This window comes from Papaver somniferum, chromosome 2 (genome assembly GCF_003573695.1).
Source record: "Papaver somniferum cultivar HN1 chromosome 2, ASM357369v1, whole genome shotgun sequence".
Lineage (NCBI taxonomy): Eukaryota > Viridiplantae > Streptophyta > Magnoliopsida > Ranunculales > Papaveraceae > Papaver > Papaver somniferum.
Genome location: NC_039359.1, coordinates 146249339 through 146260679, shown reverse-complemented (window position 1 = coordinate 146260679; position 11341 = coordinate 146249339). Strand labels below are relative to the sequence as shown.

Genomic DNA, 11341 nt, shown 5'->3' with positions numbered 1-11341 from the left:
TTATCTAAAGTGAATTTAGGTATGCAGCCTATGCTAGCCAGTTTATGCATTGATTTGTAATTTACATGACCAAGTCTACCATGCCAAACATTCGATGACACACACATGTAAGCAGAAGAATCATTCAATTTCATTTCAGGACAGGTTACATTAAGTTTATAAAGACCCCCAGTCTTATAACCCTTACCCACATAATCATTGCCCTTAGTTACTATAAGTTTTCCAGACTCAATTGAAACTTTAAAACCCTTATCATCTAAAATAGAACAAGAAACAAGATTTTTGCATATGTCTGGAACATGAAGAACTTCATTCAATGTGAGAGTCTTGCTAGATGTGAGTTTCAGACCGACCTTTCCTTTTTATGCAACCTCTGATGCAGATGAGTTACTCATACAGAGTTTATCGCCTTCTCCTACCCTCTGGTAGGAGGTGAACAGATCTCTGTTCCCACAAACATGCTTGGTATCTCCAGAGTCTACCCACCAGTCCATCACATTGGTCACCAAATTAACTTCAGACACTACTGCATAAAACTCGTCCTTGTTCTTTTCAACCAAGTTAGCACTATCCTTTTTGTCCTTACTATGTCTACAGTGAACTTCCATATGGCCAGTAACTCCACACGCATAACAAGCACCCTTAATTTTAGTAATGCTAGACTTTGGTTTTCGAAATATACCTTTCTTGGGAGGACCACGCTTAGAGTTACGATTTTTACTCTCACCTTTTCCAGCTTTGGAAGATCTGTGTTAAGTCATATGAGCTTTGTTACTCATGTCCCTTGCAGAAGACACGTTCTTATCCTTGGTGCACAGCATCTCTTCCACTTGAATTCCTAATTCAACCATGTTGATCTCGCCAGTTTCATGTCTTAGCTTTTTCTTGTATTCAGACCAAGAAGATGGTAACTTCTCAATTACCGCGGATACTTGAAACGTCTCATCAATGACCATACCTTCAGCAAGAATCTCATTAATTATCTGTTGAAATTCGAGAAATTGATCAACAATAGGTTTATCATTCGTCATCTTGAAGTCCATAAACTTCGCCACCAGAAATTTCTTGCTCCCTGCAGTCTCCACTTGATACTTTGCTTCTAACGCAGTCCACAAATCATAAGCACTGAAATTTTCTTTAGCATTGTAAAAATCATACATCGCATTTTCCAAACCATTCATGATATGATTTTTCGCCAGAAAATTATACCTCTTGTTATACTCGATCGCCTCCTCAGTTAAACCTTCAGCATTCATCAATTCAGCATGTGGAACAAGTACATAATCCAGTTCATGATGGCTTAGATAAAATAGCATCTTGGATTGCCATCTCTTGAAATCCTTTCCGTTAAACTTCTGTGGTCTTTCAACATCGTTCTTTCCCATTGTTATAAGGAATAGTAATGTGTTAAGATTGTTGGAATCTTGCAACAATAGAAGAAACGTCAGATGTATCAAACAATAAATATAAAGAACAGTATTAAACAACTCTACCACGAACAAATTGATGAGGGCAGAATCACAGGTTCAACAAGCTGTCCTTAACACATTAGTTCGCGGGTATACTCTGAAGTAATGCTGAACCCCAACGTGCGAAGATGTGTCCAGGATAAGACTGCCCGATATAACTTGAGTTAGCACAACGCAAGTTACCCACTCTTGAATTCAGCAACAGGGATGGAAGTAAAACGCCGCACAAAATATAAGAAGAAGAAGAAGAAAATAGACCTAGAGATAGTCGCTGCTTGTGTGTTTTTAAAACAGAATTTCGAGTCATATTTATAGGATGAGATACTTGCAAATCAAGTTAGGTTTTTGTTTTTCTTCAAAAACAAGTAAAACTCGTAAAAGGAATTTCCCACAAATAAAACTCTTAAAAAATAATTTTGGAATTAAATTCCTAAAAAAAAAATTCTCCCAAAAATAAATCCGTGTAGGAAAGGGACTTGGTGCATGGTATACGCGCATATCGCATGGGTCAAAATATGTATTTTTGCCCACCTGCTCCACCCATGTTTTACAATTCATACATAAGTGTATGATTATATAGTGGATCTCCTCTTTAGTTTTCCACAATGTGGGACTAAAGGTTCCACTTCATTCACCCAAAAATGAGTAAGTATCCTTAGACCCTTAGGTCATTAGATCAAACCATACCAAGACCATAAAATCTTTTAATTAAAAATCATTTTCTCCAACAGCTTATGCGTGGTTCGAAAAAGAGCATCAATTGGATCCTAGAAATGTGAGTTTTTGGTCGAGATCCTGGCCTCATAAGATAGGTTTCTTTCTTTGACAGGTTTATCATAAAAAGCTAGCTACCATTGATGTTCTCTATCGGAAAGGGAAGGTAATAATCAACAGATGCCTTTTTTGCTATCAAGAGGGAGAATCCACCTCCCATCTTCTTTTCCACTGCACATTTGCAAGAGATATTTGGTTGTATTTTCTATCCTTTGTGAATCTCCAATGGGTTATGCCCAACTGTATTGACACAATTATCGAAGGTTAGAGAGTGAAGAACTTACATCCTATCGCTAGATCTCTTTGGCAAGTACTACCTGCGGCCATCACTTGGACCATCTGGAATGTTAGAAACGGCATCATATTTAACAACGAGACTTCGACGTCCTTTACCAAAACCACTGACATGGTAAAGACACAAGCTTTCTTCCGGTGCAGAAACCTGGATTCCTTGGAGGGCATTGGCCTGGACTATATTATGGCTAACTGGGGTATGCTATTTGTAACATAGGGTTTGCAAATTCTTTGGTTTTAAGTCTGGGATTGTTTTTTTGTTTCTTTTGTTGTTTTTCTTAACTTTTTACTTCTTCTTGGGCATGGGTTGGTGGTGTTTGTACTTCCTCCCTTCTTAGTGTCTTCTTGTTCCTTTGTTCCCTGCTTGCTATTGTAAGCTTCCTTGATGAATTTCTCATTTTTTCCGAGTAAAAAAGAAAAAAAATAGCACCAAATAGCGAAAAAAATATATCGAAGGACATCAAAAACAAAAGAAAACTAGTTTTATTCGTTTAATTATCACTTAAAACACAAAAGTAAAAAAAAAAAAAAAAAACTTGCTAAATCTAAGCAAGAAAATAATGGAAGCTAGGTTATTTTTCTTCTCTTGAGAAGGAGAGGAGAATTGTTATTCGTCTGTCTACGTAAGCATGTTTAATGGATATTAATTGTGTGAATATAGCATAATTATTTCCATTTAAAGATATTTGTATAAATATAGTGTCAATCCTGCAGCTCATGTTCCTAATTTCATTTAAAGATAATTTTTAAAAGGGTCATATATTTATAACCAGATTAGAGTCCACGTCGCGGAACATTCACTTGATATAAAAGGGTGGTAAACTGACCAAAAATGAATTTGACTATTTATAGTATCTTTTTACTATATAGTTATAGGGTATGTCGTATGCCTACAGCCTACCTTCCCTTGTAGAGCAGATTCTTTTTCCAAGCGAAGCACAAATCTTACAGACAAGTATGTTGTTAGTGAAATTTCATGTTAAGAACCCAACAGAAAGCTGATTTGGTTGCACAAAGTTATAATCCATGTCTTGCAAATTACAGAAGAAATCCACATATACAAAAAATAAAATCTAACTTTGAAATCAAGAGGTATATTGCCGTCTCATCCAAAACACTTGGCTCAAATTCGTAGTAATGCTGGTATAATGAGACTACATTTGTAGACGGGAGAATTCCAGTTGACGCATACATTAGTCACCAAGTAGCCTAATGGATGACCAACAATGCATTAGTATATACATTCCCAAGTGTTTCAAGATCAGAGCAATCAATTGAAATGCGTATATGAATTTCAATCAGGTTACATGTGAAACATAAAAGCTACAAGAATGTAGATAAAGAAGAGAAATGGTTGCAAAGAAACAAATATTGCCATGCTATAATCAAACAACATGAACATAATAATAAGTTACAAGAATTGATAACAAAAACAATTTGAGCAGTACTCATAGCGACTTTGGTGGTTTCTCCGACAATGCAGATAGATAAACTTCGTCTTTCGATTTAGGAGAAATAACCCATTTGTGTTTCTTGTACCTAAACTGCAGAAACATATACATGAAGTCATCTAACTCGGTTTTCTTGCAGATGAAACGGTCTACCCAGAGTAGTCCACCAGGTCTCAGAATTCGATCCCAGTCGAACAAGAAAAAATCCATTAGTTGCAAATCAATCCAACCATCTAAGAACCCAATTGTATGAACCACATCCATAGTATTATCAAAAAATGGCAAGTCTTTAATTCAATGATACATACAATGGAAGCAAACCTCTTGACGCAATCATCTCATTGGAAGGTGCCCCGAGGTTAAGAGCAGTCGAGATAATGGTCACATTTTGATCCCTCATTTTGCAGCAAAAGTTCCAGTACTTATACCAAAATCAAGACCTATTCTTATCTCCCCAGGCTTAACTTCAAGAACATCAATAATTCGGAAAGTTGGCGCATTTGGTATAACCTCGTTTAAATTCTTGGCAGCTAAACACTCAAAATTTCTGCATTGATAATTAGCCCATCGAACATTTCTTCCGTCTGGCAATTTCCATAACGACTTGTTAATTGCATACGGCTTCAGATATAGCTTCGATGCTCTAGTTAAACAACGCCTCCTAGGCAACGGATCGGATCCGTTAATCATAAGCTTCTGAGCTAAAGGCCAATCATCTTTACAGTAAGAACCAATGTCGTAATTCATGTACTCTTCTAACTCCTCCTTCATTAGAACACAAGCATGTCCTATTGTGTTGTAAATCTTTTCTGTTCCATATATACCTTCCCAACTCTATTCGTTTTCGCCGTTATATACTTGCCAATCTCCTCCACTACAAACGAGTTGATTAATGGGTCTTCAACTGAAGTAGTACTCGCATTTCTAGTTTCTTGAACTGTAGTACTTCCTAATTCATCTCGTCAGATAATGCAGTATGTTGCAGTTTCTTGTATTCCCTTATAAGATATTTCTCAAAACACTGTAATTCTGTAGTTATACTTGTTCAGAAATGGACAAGTATATTGCCCGAAATTGAGAACACCCTTGTTTTCTTCTTTGGATTAATTGATCATTCATGATCCTGTAATACATTGGAGGCTAACCAGAGCTTTGAACCAAAAGACTACTGACACAGTTATCCAATTTGAAGGATGGAACTTTACTCATGATTCTATTTTCTGCTCAATACCCTGAAATCTTAAGAGCAGAATTGATCTATAGAAATTCAGAAAAGTGTTTGCATGGCATCCAACTTCTAGGTCACACACAAACTGACCTGCATTGATCTCAATATCCTCTCCATTTCATCCTGCTTATGACTCTGGTATAAAAGGTTCTCCTGGAGCGCGATTTTGTAAATCACAAGAGCATTGTTACATTAGTATCCTGTTCGTCCATGAAAAATAATGGAGTTACAACTTAAGACTCAAAAGTGAAAAAAACAAATGGTAGGAATCCAAAAGTAAACAAGTTTGAGCCTTACAGAGTTCGCTAAACTCATGTTTGCAATAACTAAAGAGTTATGAGTTCTTAGTTGGTTCCTTTTGCTCGCATGTTATGACTACATGTGTATTCTGCTCTTATCTCACCATCAATACAGGCTACTAGCTGCAAGTCCATATAAAATGTTTGATATGTGAAAAATAGCACCACTACCTTTCAAATTTGGGAGGTTCTCAAGAGCCATTCACATACCGCTACGAAATGTCAACTTTAACCCATTTAAGAGAAAAGAACTAGCTCAATCACCCATATTGTTGAATTATGGTAAGATCTGGCTTCAGTTTCTTTCGGTCTACTTCAAACAAATGTATACAAATGCATATTGTTGAATTATGCTGATTTCCATCTGCCTATCCATCTTTACCAGAAACAAATGTATACAAAACGAGAGTTGCAGAATATATATATTCCAATCATTAACTACAGAGACATGTCAGGGTTTGGTGGTGTGTGGGAGGGTCACCTAGCTTTCACCTACCTAAAAGCTTTGAGCCAAAAACTGAATATTGCTTGTTCCATTAGACACTAGAAAGAAAAAGAAACAAACATAGCCCCTCTAAGTTATATGGCAACCAGAAATTTTTTACCTTATGAACTGCAGGTGGCTTGACTGAACATGCATTAATGAGATCTTTACAGAGATATTTTTCCGGTACATCGATCTTAGGCTTGGCTTTGAACACATATTTCAGCAACATCAGTATCAGACAAGCCCGAAATCTGAAAAACAAAAACAAGACAACATTTTAAGCAACTACTAAGATTCATCATATTCAATAACTCTGTTGTGCGTGAAAGAAAGTGAACTAAACTCGATTGGCAATGAAATGCACTCCAGAAGTTTCAGCAGCTTATAACCAAGCAAAATGAACATAAATTGGGGCAATGTCACAAAAACAAGTGTCATTTATACACATATCTTATCACTCTCTTATTCTCTACAACAAATTGAGTTTGCTGAGAGAAACTCAGACCCATGCATCAAAAACCAATTAAAAAAAAAACTCACCTCTTGACAAGTTCGTTCGATTGTCTTGCACTCATAATTGCATTCTCCTCCAGTATCATGTTCAACAAGCTGAAAATCCACAAAATATGAAATTTACTATGATACCAATCTGATTCTAGACAACAAATATCAAATGATCTAAACAATTAGCAATTAATCTAAGCAACTAGCAACTAAGATAAACTAAAAATGCAATCTTTTTCTTTTAAAGAAAAGGGTTTACAAATTACACATACAATAGACTGAACACATTTACATACCTCTAATTTCTTCCCATTTTCAACAATATCAATTCTCAAGATCCAATCACCTTCTTCATTCTTCAAATTACAAACATTCTCAGCTATTTCAATGATTTCAAACTATGTTTTACCTAGAATAAAAAACCATGATAAAGATGGGTTTTTCACATAGTACCTTCTTAGGAGAGATCTGGGTTTGTTTCTTACTATTAACTTTTTGATACATCTGTGATGCAAGTTTTTCACAAACTTGATGCAAGTCTCTCATGGATAAATAGTATATCCATTCTCTCTCTCTCTCTCTCTCTCTCTCTCTCTCATATACTTGTAAACCAAGAGGTTAAAGAAAGAGAAAATTTCATAATTTTATGGAAAAGGGAAAAAAGAAGTGGGTGCGCTGAACTGGAGACCTCAAAATATAACTTGCAGCAAGTAGCAATGTAAGAGGTTTCTGGAGATGCACAATGCATTGCACAAGTTGTTCAGAACTGTTGTTTTTGAATGTAACTTCAAGATATTAATTTCTCAAAACCCTGTAATTCTGCAGCTATACTAGTTCAGATATCACCCTGTAATTTTATGGTAATGTTGGAGGATATAACTAGAGCTTGAACAAAAAGATTAACAATACAGACTACAGTTATCCAATTTAAAGGATGATACTTTACTAATCTGATTCTATTTTCTGCTCAAACTAACCAAAAAAAGTTTATGTAACGCTGTAAATGAAACAGGCTATATGCTCTTCAGAAAAATGAACAGCTTGTGTAGTGTATTAAAGTTCTGACTTAGTTCCTTTTTTTGAACTTGCTGCTTTCCTTTTTCTCCACCATTGTTGTAGTCTACGTGTTGCCTTATTGGCGCGTATCTTTAATGCTGCACCAGTGTTTGAAATTTTCTTTGTGATCTTCTTCATCCAATCTTCTTTTGCACTTTCTTTTTCTCTCAACACTTTACCCTGCAAATATTAGAAAAGGTCCATGTTAATTTCCTGAACATAGTTTAGGAGACGAGCATGGAATGTGTCCGATAATTTAATGAAATTAAATTTTAGTACCAAATTAGAAGGGAAATCTTGTTGATCTTCATCATCATCATCTTCATCACCTTCTTCGGCACCGAAATTCTTCTTTAACAGGTCATCCTTTGAGTACATCTTCATTCCTGGTGCTCCTGGCATACCCTGAAATCATAAGAGCAGAGATAATCATCAGAAATTGAGAAAAGTGTTTGCATTGCACGGAACTTCTAGGTATCGTGCAAACTAACCTGCATTGATCTCATTAACCTCTCCATTTCAGCCTGCTTATCCGACTTTGGTATAAAAGGTTCTCCTGGAGCACGATTCTGTAGATTACAGGAGCACTGATACATTAGTATCATGTTCGTTGATGAAAGATCATGGAATCCAAAAAAAGACTTAAAAAGTGAAACAACAAATGTTAGGAATCCAAAGCTAAATAAAAGTACAGTTAATATAGCAAGAGAGTTGTAAGGATCAACAAGTTTGAGGCTTATGCCACTTACTAAACTCATATGTGCGCATTAACAAAACAGTTCTGAGTTCTTAGTTGGTTCCTTTTGTTCTCATGTTATGACTACAGGCATATTCTATGCTCATCTCATGGTTACAGGCTACTAGCTGCAAGTCCAATACAAACAATGGCACCATTGTCTCTCAAATTTGAGAGGTTCCCAAGAGCCGTGATTCACATACTGCTACGATATGTCAAATGTTTACCCATTTGAGAATAAAGAACTAGCTCAATGACCCATACTGTTGAAATATGGTAACATCTTGCTTCATTTTTGCTTCAATCTTCTTCAGGGAATATTTTGTGCATGTGCTGATTTCCATCTGCTTGTAAATCTTAAGCATAAATGAAGCTATAAAAAAAGAGTGTTGCAGAATATATATTCCATTCACTAACTACAGAGAAATGTCAGAGCTTGGTGGTGTGTGGCATGATCACCTAAACTTCACCTAACTAAAAGTTTTGGGTCGAAAACTAAGTGAAATCTTGCATGTCACGTAACACACTAGTAGAAAGAAAAAGAAAACAAACATACACTTCTAAGTTATATGGCAATGAAAGATGCTAAATTGCAGAAACTTTACCTTGGGAACGGCAGGTGGCTTGACTGAACATGCTTTAGTAAGATCTTTACACAGATAATTTACCAGTACATCAATCTTAGGCTTGGCTTTGAACATATACTCGGCAACATCAGTATCAGATAAGCCCAAAATCTGAAAAACAAAAACAAGACAACATTTTAAGCAAATATTAAGATCCAACTTATCCAGTAAATCTGCAATCACTAAAAGAAATTGCACCAAAATTCAAATGGTAACGAAATGCAATCAAGAGGTTTCAGTAGCATAGACCCAAGTAAAAATGAACATAATACCGGGCAACGATCTGTTATCATTCTCTTACTATCTACAACCATTTAAGTTTGTGAAACATAAATCCGACTCGTCAATCAAAAAATTAAGGAGCCAGAGAAAAAAGAAAACTCACCTCTTGACAAGCCCGCTCGATTGTCTTACACTCCGAATTGCACTCTCCTTCAGTATCTTGTTCAACTAGCTGACAACCCACACAATATGAAATTATAAGATCCTCATCTAAACTAAATTAGCCAGTAGCAGCAAATAATCTAAGCAATTGGCATCTACACACCATAATCTGAGCAAATTTCAACATTTAGCAAACAACGTAAACAATTAGCATCTAAGATACACTAAAACTGTAATCTTATTTGACGAAAAAGGGTTTACAAATTACACATAATAAATTCACATACCTCTAATTTCTTCCCATTTTCAACAATATCAATTTTCAAGATCCAATCACCTTCTTCCTTTTTCAAATTACAAACATTCTCTGCTAATTCAATAATATCAAACTCTGTTACCTGAAAATTCACAAAAATCAATTCACAAATTTTGAAGAACAAACCCCATTATACCTATCAAGATGGGTTTTTTAATTGAATTACCTTCTTAGGAGAGATCTGGGTTTGTTTCTTATCAACTTGTTGATGTAATTGTGCTGCAAGTTTTTCACAAACTTGACATTTTATAAATGGAATGTCTTCTTTTCTTGCTGTTAAAACTGGTTTCTTAGCTGAATATGAAACTGGTATACATGATGAGATTAGTAAAACTGAAAATACCAATACAATTGACGATATTTTGAGCTTCATTGATGAAGGAGAGGAAGTGTTGATCTCTGTCTATGAGAAAATTTTGATTCAAATCTGAGACTTCTACTACGAAGAAACAAAGACTGTACAGTGTTTTAGTGGTTTGCCGATGACGTGTTTCGAGACTTCTTATTGGTGGAAATTTTGTTGTTGGGGACGGTCTCGTTGAAGAGTGGATCCAAATAGACCGAGAATTCAAACAAACACCCCAAAACACTAACCCCTAGCCAGGGCTATTGGGATTGGGAGTGGATTTTACTCCAAAGTGAATTAGTTGGCCCTGAGAACCATCAAGTGGCCTGATGGTTCTCATGCTCCCTCCTTTGGAAGAGGTAAGGGATCGAATCCTGAACCTTGTAATTGTTAGTAGTATTTAGGAACCACAACTAACCATTGTACTATCTCATCAAAAAAAATAGTTGGCCCTAAAACAATTATCATTGAGTGGAGCATGCTCCAAAATAGGCAAGAAAATTCAACTATCATTTCGTTGACATTCACTGTGTAGTCCATTGAGATTTTAAATGACTTCTGGAGAGTTTCCAAATCTAGTATTACAGGGGTAGTCAAACAAGATTTATATGGACTTTCGTAGATTTATAATTTGAGTGATTCCCAGATATTCTCTGAAAATCTAGAGACTTCTGGTGATTCTCTGAGAGTATTTTAGAAAGTCTTTGTGACTTATAGAGACAAAAAAATGAGATTTACAAAGAGTCTCCGTGATTTGTAAAGACAAAAAATGTATAATATTTGGTTAGAGGTTTTTTTCAAGTCATTTAAATTCTTTGAAACTCCATGTTATTGGATTAGAATTTTGTAAGAGTCACTCCAATACCCCTGTTACTCGAAGGAGAATTAAAAGTCATTGATTTGTAATTTTCGGAGATGTGATGAGACTATTTTATGAAAATAGGCATGGTAGAAATCTCTCCTCAAGAGATGATATTTTGGGAGACTTGGAAATTTAGGGAATATTTGTTTTTGAGAGTAGGACCAATTTTTTTTCTCTTTTTCTATTTGAGCTAATGACCAAGGGACGAGCCATTTGCGTAGCAACACAACCAACCTCATATGAATATATTGGACATCTCTTCTCTTTTTTAATTTCCCTCGTGTATACTGACCAAGCTTTCTCTTTGCCATTTCAAAGGACATCTCTTCAGATGAAACAACCAGAATATGTTTACCAGTGATGAGATAGCATAGCAAATAAAAAAATGTGGGATGACTGAAAACTTAGGCATAGGACATCAGTAAGATTTATTCTGAAAACGAACAAATATTTTACTAGTTAGTTATGGTACTTTTGTTAACATTATAAGGTGTATAATAAGAAATCGG

The 11341-nt window shown here is 35.6% G+C and overlaps 1 protein-coding gene and 2 pseudogenes across 1 annotated transcript; all 3 read right to left on the bottom strand.

Annotated features, from left to right (window-relative positions):
* Positions 1–3949: 3949 nt before the first annotated feature.
* LOC113352150 lies at positions 3950–4950 on the bottom strand (annotated as a pseudogene).
* On the bottom strand, positions 4949–7052 carry LOC113352149 (annotated as a pseudogene).
* Positions 7053–7278: 226 nt separating this feature from the next.
* LOC113349375 lies at positions 7279–10094 on the bottom strand. The gene is made up of 7 exons (XM_026593347.1): positions 9791–10094; positions 9596–9706; positions 9310–9378; positions 8904–9035; positions 8054–8131; positions 7842–7967; positions 7279–7742 (listed from the first exon to the last, which is right to left on the bottom strand). The coding sequence occupies exons 1-7, from the start codon at positions 9995–9997 to the stop codon at positions 7560–7562; spliced, it is 906 nt and encodes a 301-aa protein (XP_026449132.1). The 5' UTR covers positions 9998–10094; the 3' UTR covers positions 7279–7559.
* Between the last annotated feature and the right edge of the window lie 1247 nt (positions 10095–11341).

Bases quoted from the DNA above. Each gene is read 5' to 3' on its own strand.
- LOC113349375 (XM_026593347.1), bottom strand. From the start codon at position 9,997: ATGAAGCTCAAAATATCGTCAATTGTATTGGTATTTTCAGTTTTACTA. The intron at 9,707-9,790 runs GTAATTCAATTA...GTGAATTTTCAG, and splicing joins CCCAGATCTCTCCTAAGAAG to GTAACAGAGTTTGATATTAT. The intron at 7,743-7,841 runs GTACTAAAATTT...TAATATTTGCAG, and splicing joins AAGATTTCCCTTCTAATTTG to GGTAAAGTGTTGAGAGAAAA.